A 13,652-nucleotide genomic window follows, 5' to 3' on the forward strand; every position below is an offset into this window, starting at 1 on the left:
CACCCAGGCGCCACTTTTCAAATAGTTTTAATAGGATTTTTTTTTTGTTATATATCTCGAATTATATGTATGTATACATATCCCCAGCTGCAAAATCAGTGTCATGATCTTAACGATTGGTGAGTTTGAGCCCCGCGTTGAGCTCTATGCTGATAGCTCAGAGCCTGGAGTCTGTTTCAGATTCTCTCTCTCTGCCCCTCCCTCCACTCTTACTCTGTCTCTCTCTTTCTCTTTCAAAAATAAATAAACTTAAAAAAATAAAGATTTCATTTTTTAAAAAATTTTTAATGTTTCTTTTTGAGAGAGACAGAGTACAAGTGGGAGAGGGGCAGAGAAGGAGACACAGAATCCAAAGCAGGCTCTAGGCTCTGAGCTGTCAGCAGAGAGTCTGATACAGGGCCCAAACTCATGAACCATGAGATCACGACCTGAGCCAAAGTCAGACACTTACCCAGCTGAGCTATCCAGGCCCTCTGGTTTTTTAAAGATTTCAAATTAAGCTTAGGTATGCTGTCCAAAGCAAGTATAATAAAAGGTTTTTTTAATCTGTATTATTTTTGAGAGAGAGACAGAGTGTGAGTAGGGGAGAAGCAGAGAGAGAGGGAGACACAGAATCTGAAGCAGGCTCCAGGCTCTGAGCTGTCAGCACGGAGCCTGACGTGGGGCTCAAACTCAGGAACACTGAGTGAGATCATGACCTGAGCCGAAGTTGGCATTTAACCAACTGAGCCACCCAGGCGCCCCTAAAAGTTTTAAAATAAAAACTAGGAGGATACCTCACAAGAACATCCATTCAATCATCTCTTTAACTGTAGTTAGTTTCTGACATAGTTACAGGGTTTAAACAAAAGAGTAAAATTAAGAGTAGACCGGATTTAAGAACTGTTTCTTAGAAATTGGATCATTGCAGGTACATTTTTGATGACCTCGTGAACAACTGAATTTGTGCTCTCTGATTTTTGTCCCCCAGTATCTGTGGACATACACACATAACACATGTTTTTTCACCTTGCTTGAAAATGTGTTTTGTTTTGTTTTTGAGATGGCTAAGTGGGCCTAAGAAACCTAATTGCTATAAGTCAGAAGCTGTTTTGACTATGTCAGAGTGTTTTAAGATAGCTTAGAAACAAATTAAGTGCTCGGAAATTGAGGGGCGCCTGGGTGGGTTAGTCGGTTAAGCATCCGACTTTCGCTTGGGTCATGATCTCGCGGTTCGTGGGTTCGAGCCCCGCGTCGGGCTCTGTGCTGACTGCCAGCTCGGAGCCTGGAGCCTGTTTCGGAGTCTGTGACTCCCTCTCTCTCTGACCCTCCCCTGCTCACGCTGTCTCTCTCTCTCTCTCCTAAGAAATAAATAAAACATTAAAAAAAAAAATTAAAAAATAAAAATAGAAAAAAAAAGTGCTCGGAAATTGAAACATTGACCTTGATACCACTTGTCACTTGATCTGTTCAGCTGAATCAACCAACTATAGTCTAGCTAAATAAAAAATGTCACCAAACCACATCACCCCCAGTTGTCACCATTGGCCACCTGCATGTTCACATCCTCAGTAGAAAAACATAATCATTACCCCTTAATATTCCTTTCCAGTATTGTAATGTACTAGGGAAGAAGGGCATAAGTCAGATACGGTTAATGGTATCTTCCAAGATACTCAGTGGTATCGCGCCTTGAGTAAGTGCTGGTGAACCATTTATGAACTTTTTTCTATAACGATGCTTCTGCCACTATTCTGACAAAAAATAACTGATTTGCTCGGGTTTGAGTACACCGAACTCTGTTTGACTTAAAACGAGAACGTGATTAGGAAGCAGTGTAAAAATTGCATTGCAAAGTACATTTCACAATTAATGTACAAAATATATCATAACTGACATTGTGCTTGATGGACATATTTTTCCCTTGAAATTTATTCATTTATTCAACAAATATATTTGAATGTATTTTGTGTAAGGTGCTTAACAGTGAATATAGAATGAAAAAGAAAACATCCTAGGAGCTTACATTCTTGTGATTGGAGAGAGACAAAAAACAAGCAAATAACCACAGTAATTTCAAGTGGTGCTAAATGCTGTTTTAGAAATAAACAAGATTATGTAACCAGGTTGGGAGGGTTACTTTACCTACTTTAGATAGGATGGTCCTAGAAGGCTTCTCTGTAGAGGTAACATTTGAATAAGCCCTGAAAATGGATAAGGAACTAGCCATTTGAAGAGGTGAAGGAAGAACATTCCAGTGGGAGAGACCAGGAAGTTGTAATGCCTCTGAGGTAAAAAAAAAAAAAAATGAATTTAGTATATTAAAAGAATGGACTGAGAAGGTCAGTGTAGCCAGAGTGTAACAACCTGGGAGAGAATGGAAAAGAGATATGGTTGACAGGAAAAGCACCTTGTAAGCCATTGTAAAAACATTAAAGACAGTTTTAAGATTAATGTCCTGATGGCTGTGAATCTGAGCTTTAAAATACATTTTTTCCCCTAGTCAGACTTTTTACACTTTACCACTAACAGGAAATGTACTTAATTATAAATTTTTACTTCAAATTTTTAATTTAAATATTGTTTCTTTTTTGACTCTTGTTATTTCCTTTAAATTTAGAATCATCTTATTGTGAAGGTTCCCCCGTATCATGACCAACATATAACTTTGCCAGTATCTGTGGGAATATATGTAGTGACCAACGCTGGAAGATCTCATGATGTTCAGCCATTCACTTACACTCCAGACCCAGGTATGTCAAAACAAAGAATTCTCATCAAAACCAATAATTTTTTCTGGTTCTTTGGAAGCAATTGAAATCCAGCCAACCAAAATGAAAACGTTGTATGCTAAGATGAATTGATACTAAGGACGTTATTTCCTAAGAAGATGGCCACCAAACACTGCTTTTGCTGTTACATTAAGGTTGTCATTTCTGCCTTATGCTCTCCTGGTGTAAGAAAAGCTAGGAATGCTCTGAAGTCCTACTTTTCAGAATTACACCATGCAGATTACTTCTTAGTAAGAATTGCCATTCATTAAGGACCTTTTTTGTGCAGAAAGGTCAAAGTGACAACTTTGGGAAAATGCTAATAGTTTAGTTTGAGTCTGGCTTATAGGCTGCATTTTGGGAGAGGTGAAAGATAGGCTTGGATTGATAAATGATAAAATCACAAATAGAGTTATATGCCTATAACATTTTCTAATTTGTGTAGTCAAAAACATCAAAGACTGCTGGTTAATAAATATTTTAAATATAAATTTAAGAATTTAGGTAAAATAGTTGCTTTAGAAACCGGAGGAATAAGAGCAATTGTAATGCTAAATGGCTAGAAGATCTCTGGGTAAGAAGTATCTTAAGAATTTTTTTTAATGTTTATTTATTTTTGAGAGAGAGAGCAGGGGAGGGGCTGAGGAAGAGAGGGACAGAGGATCCGAAGCAGGCTCTGCACTGACAGCAGAGCCCAGTGCAGGGCTCGAACTCATGAACTGTGGGATCATGACCTGAGCCAAAATTGGACTCTTAACCAACTGAGCTACCCAGGCGCCCCTCTTAAGAATTTTTTGCCGTTATTCATTAGTCTCCTGAAAAAGAGAAGCCTTTTCCTAGCAAAAATAGGGAGAATATTTTAGAAAATCAAATTCTTTACATGTGCCATTGATGTAGGCTTAATAATTTCTGCCATGTTTACCATTGCTTCAATTCATTCCAGTCTCAGGCATATGTCAGAATTCGCAGTTCTTCCATATTTATAAGTTTATTATTTATGTTATTCCCAAATAGTTCCGGAATCAGTAAGGTACAGAGTAAATAAAGGTGGCAGGGAAATAAAGTCCTGGCAAGAAAAAGTAGTGGAAACAATAGCTAGGGCAGAGTTATAACTAGTCTTGATAATAGTTCTATCAGTTAATGTATCTCTCCCCTTTTTAAAAATATGTCTGGATTTCACAGCATTGCTTATTATACACTAGTCTGCTATACAAGTATGCCACAATATATGTAACATTAATGAAATTAATATTTGTCTCAGAATAAAAGACAGGCAGTAAAATTTTCAGACAGAAAAAGGCAAAGGTTAGAAATAATATATTGGTTTCAACAAAAATAAGAAAGAGAAGATACTCAAGGACCACATATTTGATTGCTTTTTTTCTAGGAAGGTCTTAAAAATGAAAGAAAGTTTTATTTAAAACTGGTAGTAGTTCAAGCACTTTACTAAATGCTAATTACTAAATAGTGGCATTTAATATTTTTTGTGACAAGGAGCTTACTCATGCAGCAAAAGCTGGCATAATTGGTACAACAGAACATTCTTCCTAATGAGCTGCTATATCATTTATATGGGAAGGGAAGAAGGAAGTGTGTATGTGTGATCAGGGTAAAGATTTTGCAATCCTGAAAATACTGAGGTTTTGCTGTCATTTCTTTGTTTTTATTGATTAATTATGAAAACATCAAGATTTTAAAGTGCTTAGCGTTAGCACTAAGAATCTTCATTTCTTAGTGATAAATGCTGATTATTAGAAATTTCCCAGGGCACCTGGGTGGCTTAGTGGGTTAAGCGTCCATCTCCTGATTTTGGCTCAGGTCATCATCTCACGGTTTGTGAGTTTGAGCCCTGAACTGAGCTCTGCCCTGACAGCACAGAGGAGACTGCTTGGGATTCTTGGTTTCTCCCTCTGTCTGCCCCTCCACTGCTCACACCCTCTGTCTCTTTCTCTCTCTGTCTCTCTCTCTCAAAGTAAAAATAAGTAAACTTAAAAAAAAAATTTCCCTTTGGTAGATTGCCAGATAAAACAGCTTTTAAGTCCTCTACTTTATAGCCTATACCAATTGGCTATTTTTGCCCACATTTAGGCAATCATTAACATATGTTTATTCTTTTAATTTTTTTCCTTCATATTTTGTATTCTATAGATAGCATTCATTCTCAGAAACTCTTAATTGAATAAATAGTAGTATGCAAACTTTGTGATAAGATGTAATGCTTCCGTTTCTGTCTTTATGATACAGCTAATTAAAGAATCTTCCCATAATTTCACTTTTCTGTGTTTTATAAAATGTGATAATCTTTTCAAGTGTATGTGAGAGAGATTAGGACTTCAGGAAAGCTTGGTTATAGAAAATTCACACTATCTCATTTTGATAATCCAGTTGCTATTGTGATTCATCTCAGGACTGTGGTTAAACATTTGAATATTCAGTGTATAACTGTAACAGCAAAAACTAGGCCTACCCTAATATTCCTAAGTCAGAGTAGAAATGGTGACTATTATACTATTTGTCTAAATATTTGAAAGTTATAAGTAAACTGGCTAATTAAGTATATCCATCCTCCTAATTTGACCAAGATACTTTCATATCAGCCTGGAAGGCCAGATTTGAATTTAGGATTATCAGGATGCTTAGGAGTCCAAGCTGGATATGGCAGCAAGAATTGTTAGAATTAATGTTACCCTGTAAAACTATCTAGAAGGACATCTGGCTGACTCTGTTGGAAGAGCGTGCAACTCTTGATCTTTGAGCTGCGTGTTGGGAGTAGAGATTACTTAAAAATAAAAAATTCAAAAATCTAAAAAAGAAAATAAAACAATCTTTAAAAATAAATAAATAAAACTGTCTGTGGATTTGTTTTCCATTCATCTCCCTGTATATCATTTGTTGGACCTTCTGTGTAGCACACTAAGATAAATTACTTCATTCTTAGATGTGTACATTTTGTCTCTTTATTCACAATTAACTAGCTTTATATAGTATCTTTATAAATAGCATTTCACATTGTCATGTCAAAAATAAGAAATTGTGGGGTACCTGGGTGGGTCAGTCAGTTAAGCGACTGGTTCTTAGTTTCCACTCATGTAATGCTCTCATGGTTTGTGAGTTCGAGCCCCATATTGGGCTCTGCACTGTCATTGCTGCCTCCTTTGGATTCTTTCTCTGACCTTTCTGTGTGTTTCTGTGCTTTCTCTTTCTCTCTCAAAATAAATAAACCTTAAAAAAAAACAAAACAAGAAATTGTAAATAAGGTGATTCAGTTCCCATTCTGAATAAGTGAGGGGATATAAAATAAATACCTTGAAATATAGAAATTAAAATATTTAAATAAAATAATTGTATAGTCATTTGAAGTGAGAGCCTGGAATTTATTTAACTTTATCATTTCAGAACTAAACTCTGTTCTTAGGCCTATTAAATTTAAAGTTGCCAGTGCACCTGGGTGGCTCAGTTGGTTGAGCATCCAACTTTAGTTCAGGTCATGATCTCACAGTTGGTGAGTTCAGGCCCCAGTTCAGGCTCTGTGCTAACAGCTTGGAGCCTGGAGCCTGCTTCAGATTCTGTCTCTCTCCCCCTGCCCCTCCCTGGCTTGTGCTTTGTCTCTGTCTCTTGTTTCTCTCAGAAATAAATAAATGTAATAAAAAATACTTTAAGTTGCCATAGTAGATATAGTTGATATGACCAGATGTAATAATAGTCCTGCAATTCTCCATTAATAATGCACAAAGATTTTTTCCATAGTTTTACAAAAGGAATAATTGTAATGCTCTAAATTCTATATGTTCATCACAGGTGTTTAAAAATTCAGTTCAACTAAATTGACTAATGTTTCTCAATCAGTATTTTTTAATAAATCATTTATGTAGATGAATGGTGAACTTTTTTTCATACTAGTGTTCCAGTGTATTTGATCAGTTTTAAAAGTTTCATATCAGTCTTCTCATCATTTATCCTTAATGTGAATACTGTTACAAGAAGGATGTTTTAAAGTTAACTGTTGCTTTTGTTTTGATGAGTGTGTGCTGCTGCCCACTCCGTTGGTAAATTTTAAAGCATCGACTGGTAGTTATAAAAACTCATCTCTGCCTAGATTTTCTGTTAAACAAATAATTTAATAATGTCTTGTGGGAAATATTCTGATGAAGGAACTTTAAGATACACATCTTTTTATGGACAAATTTAAATAAATACATCAATCTTTTTGTTTTGTTTTGCTTTAATAGCAGCAGCTGGTGCTTTGAATGTAAATGTGAAGAAAGAAATATCTAGTCCTTCAAGACCTTGCTCTTTTGAAGAGGCCATGAAAGGTACCAAGTTGATTCTTTCCAAAAATTATTAATAGGTTATCCTATATATTTTCTCTAGCAAATCTTTGGTTTTCTCTCACATACTTGGAACACTTAGCAGGGTATCTTCCATATCACTAAATAAATGTGTATTTAACTTCACTGAATGCTTGTTTCCCAAGCTGATATTTCCCTTTATTCACCATATGACCAAACTTTTTTTTAAACATATGTTGGGGGTGCCTGGGTGGCTTAGTCGGTTAAGCGTCCGACTTTCACTTAGGTCATGATCTCGCGGNATAAAAAAGAATAAAATAAAAAATAAACATATGTTGAAGTAGAGGAGATTTTTGTTTTATTTTTCATTCCTCAAGGTTAAAAATCTTAAAAAGTATAAAATACAATAATTTATGTAAAATAGAGTTTATAAAGCTTCTTGCTACCAAGTTTAGTATTTGACATTGAAATTTTGAAACTAAAGAGACCAAAATTTGAACTATTTTGAAAAAGGTTAACATTTGTAAAGTTTCTTTAGTTTTTTTTAGTTATTCTTTCTTCTGACATTTTTATTCACTCCTTACCAGAAGAGACAATGAAGATAGCTTCAGGATGTTATAATGTGAGAGTAGATTTTTTTCTTTCTGTCTGTCTAGTATTTTTTTTTCCAGCTTGCATGCTTTACTCCACACCCAGCCTATAATACATCAGGTGGCTGACACATGGCGATAGGGCCAGAATCAAGTAGGCTTTTTTCTTAATAGATTTCTAACACAAGTAGATACTCAGTGATAATGCTTTTTTGCCATTATATATGAAAATGTCAATTATATAATGGCCATTGGTTTATTCTTATAATTTTAGCCTTTATTTGTACTTTTCTGCCATGAAATTCCTGTGAGTTAAATCAAATGAAATTTAAAATGAAATGAGAAATACTTAATCAAATACAGTGGGTTTATATATATATGTGTATGTGTATATATATATATTTTACTATATATATATATATGTATAGTAAAATGCAGCATTCACATACTTAACATGTTCATTATGCTTGTCGTTTTAATTTCTGACTATGAACACTTTCAGAGTAGGTTAGTGAGGAGTATGCAGCAGTGAGTAATCTGCCAAGTTTATCTCATTCAACTACAGGAAGACTTACAAAACTATAGTGGGTAACAATAGCTAACATTTATTGAATATATATTAAGTGCAGGCAAAATGCCATACTCTTTACTGACACTGTTTCCAAACTCTGTGAGGTAGGTAATTTATTATTCTTATTTCATAGATGAGGCAACCAAGGTTCCAGAGAAATTACATAATTTGCCCAAGGTCACTTAGCTAATGTTAACAAAGGAGGGGTGCCTGGGTGGCTCAGTCGGTTAAGCAACCAACTCTTTATCTGGGCTCAGGTCATGCTCTCATAGTTCGTGGTATTGAGCCCTGCATGGATGGCAAAATTGGCAAAACACAGACCACAGGGACACCTGGGTGGCTCAGTCAGTTGAGCATCCAACTTCAGCTCAGGTCATGATCTCACAGTATGTGAGTTCGAGCCCTGCATCTCTGTGCTGTCAACACAGAGCCTGCTTCTGATCCTCTGTCCCTCTCTCTGCTCACTCTCCCTTTCTCAAAATTAAATAAACATTAAAAAAAAAGAATTAGAAACAAGCATACATATACATATGTATGTATATGTATGTATTAATACATACATTAATATGTATTAATATAATTAATACATGTATTAATTTTCAGAATGAGACCTTATTTTGACAGTTTTATCAAGTGAAATCATGTAAAAATTTTTTGAAGATAAAACATTAAGTTGAATACTAAACTTATCAATTTAATTTTTTCACTTGTCATTTTGGATAGAAGATCATTATTTGGAGATTCCTGATCAATTTAAAAAATAGTAGCTTTCAGAACCAGGAATTTTCCTTCACATATGGATTGTTTCTATGATTGCTTGAAATCAGAGCTTTAGTATAATGCCACAGTGCCATCAGAAAGATATAATTAGGTATAGTTTAATGACGAAGACTGAGCATTATAAATTACTTTTAAATTTGTGTTCTGGCAGGAATCTTCCAAGTGACTTTTTTATAAATAGCCATCAATTACAATAAGATATAGAACTTGGGATGCCTGCGTGGCTTAGTCAGTAGGTGTGTGACTCAATTTTGGCTCAGGTCATGATTTCACAGTTCTTGGGTTCAAGCCCCTCATGAGCCTCTGCGCTGACAGTGCAGAGCCTGCTTGGGATTCTGTTTCTCCCTGTGTCTCTGCTCCTTCCCTGTTCACTCACATATGCTGTCTGTCTCTCTCTCTCTCTCTTTTTCTTTCTCTGTCTCTCTTTCAAAAAATAAATAAACTTAAAAATTTTTTAAATAAGATTTAGTACTTGATACCCAAATATGATATTATTAAAAGATATTGAGGGGCACCTGGGTGGCTCAGTCAGTTGAGTGTCCGACTTTGGCTCAAGTCATGATCTCATGGTTCGTAGGTTCGAACCCCATGTCAGGCTCTGTGCTGACAGCTAGCTCAGAGCCTGAAGCCTGTTTCAGATTCTGTGTCTCTTCTCTCTCTGACCCTCCCCTATTCACGCTCTCTTTCTCAGAAATAAATAAAACATTAAAAAAAGTTTTAAAAGTATTGAAAGCTTTTGCTCCAAAGTAAATTTCTAATTCCTTAGAGAGGGCTCAGGTGGGAGTGAGTGGAAGGTAAGGTGGATTAAGTGCACTGTGTATATATCCTTTACGCCAAAATAATACAAATTAAGTAAGACAAAGCGTACAGTATAAACTGCTGTTAACAGTTTCTTGGGCATATTTCCAGAAAGTTCTTTATATCTGTAGAGTTACCAGTAGACGTGAGGGGACACTCCAGGTAGATCACTCAAAGACTCTGATGCGGGTTTAGGATCCAGGGATAAAGTATACTTGAGCCTCGAATAATGCGTTTGAACTGCACAGATACAGTTATATGTAGATTTTTTAAAATAAATATAGTATATGTATTTGCCTTATGATTTTCTTAATAGCCCTTTCTATTCTCTAGCCTACTTTATTGTAAGAATATAGTATGTAATACATATAACATACAAAATATGAGTTAATCAACTGTTTATTGTTTAGGATTCTGGTCAGCAGTAGGCTATCATTAGTTTTGATGCAGTCAAAACTAATTCTGTATTAGTTTTGATACAAAGTTTTGAAACAATCAGAAGTTCTATGCAGATTTTCAACTGTGTAGCAGGGTCAGTACCTCAACCCCCACGTTGTTCAAGGATCAACTGTATTGATGTGCATTCCCTCATAGTTTCTTTCAGCTTTGTAAGCAGTGGCTAATTGGATGAGTGTGAAAAATAGTTGAGAGCATATACTTTTCTCTGACTGGTTTTAACTATGTAGAAAGGTTTTGAAGCTTGGAGGAGCCATATATCAATCTTATTTTACAGTGAATAAACCAAGGCTTAGAGAAGTTAAGTAATTTGCTCAAGGTCACACAGCTAGTAACTGACCGAGCTTGCAACTTAGATTTCCCCAAAACTATTATTTCCTCCCCTCTAAATCTTAATTTTTACTTGACATATTTGTATTTGACCTATATGCTCCTTGCTGGCAATAAACTTTTAGTAGAGATTGTTCTGACTTTCAAAAACTATCTGCATGGGTGGGAGAGAACACTGTTTAAACTTGTTTGGCATAGGGATGCCTGGATAGCTTAGTCTGTTAAGTGTCTGACTTCGGCTCAGGTCATGATCTTGCAAGTTCGAGCCCTGCGTCAGTCTCAGAGCCTGTAGCATACTTCAGATTCTTTGTCTCTTTCTCTCTCTGCCTCTTACCTGCTCACACTCGGTCTCTCTCACTCAAAAAAGTAATAAACATTAAAAAAATTTTTAAAGGTTGTTTGGCATAAACTATCAATACTAATATTCTTCACAAATTCAAACTGATATTTAGATGGTTAAATATGTTTATCTTATCTTATGGATTTTCTGAATTGGCTTAAAAGTTCTCCCCTAACTCAGGTAATACACAGACTTTACATGTTTGATTTTTTTTTTTTTACTTTTTCACTAAAATATAATTTCCAGGCAGTAGGGCTTTATCTACCTTTTAAGTGTTTTTTTTTGTTTGTTTTTTTTGAGAGAGAGAGAGAGAGAGAGAGTGCGCAAGTGGATGAGGGACAGAATGCGAGGGATAGAGAGAGAATCCCAAGCAGGCACCATGCTGTTAAGACCAGCATGAGGTTCAGTCCCATGAACTGCAAGATAATGACCTGCACCAAAATCAAGAGTCAGACACTTAACTAAGCCACCCAGGCACCTTAAGCTTTATACATCTTAATCATCACTGGAACCCAGAGTGGTGCCTGAAACTTTCTACAGGATTATAAATACATAGCGAGAACGTAGGAAAGAAAGGTAGAGTGACATCTCTCAAGCCATTTAATATTGTTTACTGGTCCATTAAGATACACTTGTGGGTTCTGGGATACGATAGTATAGACTTACTTTTCCCTGTTCCTCCCTTCTAAATATACCAATTGAAATAATTGAAAAATCATAAAACACCTTGAAATATAGAAAGAAGAAAAGTGGACTGACTAGGGACCTCAGAACTTGAGGGCTGACCCCAAGTGAGTTTCCTGGGTTTTCTTTTTATCTACCATTTATCTGAATTGGACACCAGAGAAGTCTGTGATTCAAAACTGGCAATAGGTACAGACGGAAAGAATAAATCAATAAATAAGCATGAATAGCCTGCTCTCAAAGACCAGGAAAGGCAAAGCCTAACAGAGGCATAAGAGGATGTCTCATAGCTAGTGGCAGCAGCTGACCCACTGGCAAAATTGGGGGCCAGCTCATAAATGTGGGCCTGACCCACATTTATAGTAGCAACAGCAGAACTTGAGATGGTCAGTCCTCTCCATGCCCCCTACCTGCCAAGGAGCAGTGGGCCAGATATACAGATAGTAGAACCGAGAAGGGCCAAAATACAGGCTTCACATAAGTCAGCAATAGCAGGCTCATCGGTCTGCAGGAGTGGGAACAGCAGAACCAGGGAACCAACCCATCCCCTGCCCCACACCAAGTCGTAACACACAGGCCTTGTGCTGCCTGTGCTGGTGGTGTCAGCGGCCCTGTGTTTCCCTGTCCTTCCCCAGCAGCAGAGGGAGACCCAGACCTGACAGCACCAGGTCCTCCACCCAAGAGTAAAGGAAGATCCAGGCCAATGTCTCCCAATCTTCTGCCTTCCACCCAGTGGTAGAAGGAAGTCCAGTGGCAGAACGTGAAACAGATCCAGGGTATCCCCAGACTCACCCAGTGGCCAGGAGCCCACCCTGACCTTGAAGTTTTTGACCTTTTACCCAGTGGCAGAAGTAGCCCACATAAGTGCTTCTCTACCGCCAGCAGCACCAGCAGAGATAGAATGGGAAGTATCAGGAGAGCAGAGAACATACCGGGAGAAATGTTTCCCTTTATGCAGATCCAGCATGCCTCACCACCTACACCAGGGAGCTCAGGGAAGCATCTTCCATTCTTGTGGGTAGCACCAGCAGAATTCTAGCTGTAGCTCATACATAGCTAAAACAGCAAACAGCAGAATAAGTGTCAGAAAACTAAATTGTTATAGCCCATAGGAAGACTTTGTGCATATGGCTATAGAAAGATTTGTATCTTCATGTGGACATTAGACAAAATCATTTTTTTGTTTGTCTGTACCAATAGACCTGCCTATTTGTCAGTGGTCTCCTTAGGAAGAATGAAAGATTCTTGCTCAACTTATTCCACCCATTCTCACTTTCCAGAAGGGGGAAAAAACTTTGCTAATAAGAATTATTCTCCAGGGACGCCTGGGTGACTCAGTCAGTTAAGCATCCAACTCTTGATTTTGGCTCAGGTCATGATCTCATGGCTGTGAGACTGAGCCCTGAGTTAGGCTCCATGCTAAGCACAGAGGCGGCTTGGGATTCTTTCTCTCCCCCTCGCTCTCTGCCCCTCCCCGACTTGTGGTGTATATGTGTGTGTGTGTCTCAAAATAACATGTTTTTAAAAAAGAATTCTTCTGTAAATGAATTTGGGCAAAAATCATGTATACATCTGTTAAAGAGTAATTGTAGGTGATGCATTTATTTGTCAGATAATGTTTATATGGTTTCTAATTGAATGGTAATATAAGTTTGTTTTTAGATGTTAAACTTTTTAGGCCAGAAATACTATAATGAAAATCTGCAACATTACACTATATGATTAACCAAACAGTCCACAACAAACTAAGTTGACAAAGGTAAAGTAAGATTATTCATTGCTTCATTAATTCAACAAACATTTATTGGTTACCTGTTATGTACCAGGCAACAACAACAAAATCTGCCTTCATGGCACTCATATTCTTCTAGAATTGAAAAACAGGAGTCCGTTGAAGGGGCACCTGGGTGGCTCATTCGGTTAAGCATCTGACTTTGGCTCAGGTCATGATCTCATGGTTCATGGGTTCGAGCCCCACGTCGGGATTTTTGTGGTCAGCACGGAACCTGCTTCAGATACTCATACCCCTCTTTCTCTGCCCCTTCCTCACTCTCTCTCTCTCAA

At 37.1% G+C, this 13,652-nt stretch overlaps 1 protein-coding gene across 6 annotated transcripts in view; it reads left to right on the plus strand.

The window, feature by feature from the left end:
* Positions 1–13,652, plus strand: part of NFAT5 (nuclear factor of activated T cells 5) — a 118,052-nt gene that overhangs the window by 93,313 nt on the left and 11,087 nt on the right. For 4 of the 6 annotated variants that reach the window (XM_077755680.1, XM_077755682.1, XM_077755684.1 and 1 more), the window contains 2 exons: positions 2,600–2,732; positions 6,980–7,063. In XM_077755680.1, the coding sequence (XP_077611806.1) occupies positions 2,600–2,732; positions 6,980–7,063 (217 nt within the window). The remainder of the gene's footprint in view (positions 1–2,599; positions 2,733–6,979; positions 7,064–13,652) is intronic. The other 2 variants (XM_077755681.1, XM_077755683.1) reach the window with 1 other exon arrangement.

Source organism: Crocuta crocuta, unplaced genomic scaffold (genome assembly GCF_008692635.1).
Source record: "Crocuta crocuta isolate KB4526 unplaced genomic scaffold, BGI_CrCroc_1.0 scaffold152, whole genome shotgun sequence".
NCBI lineage: Eukaryota > Metazoa > Chordata > Mammalia > Carnivora > Hyaenidae > Crocuta > Crocuta crocuta.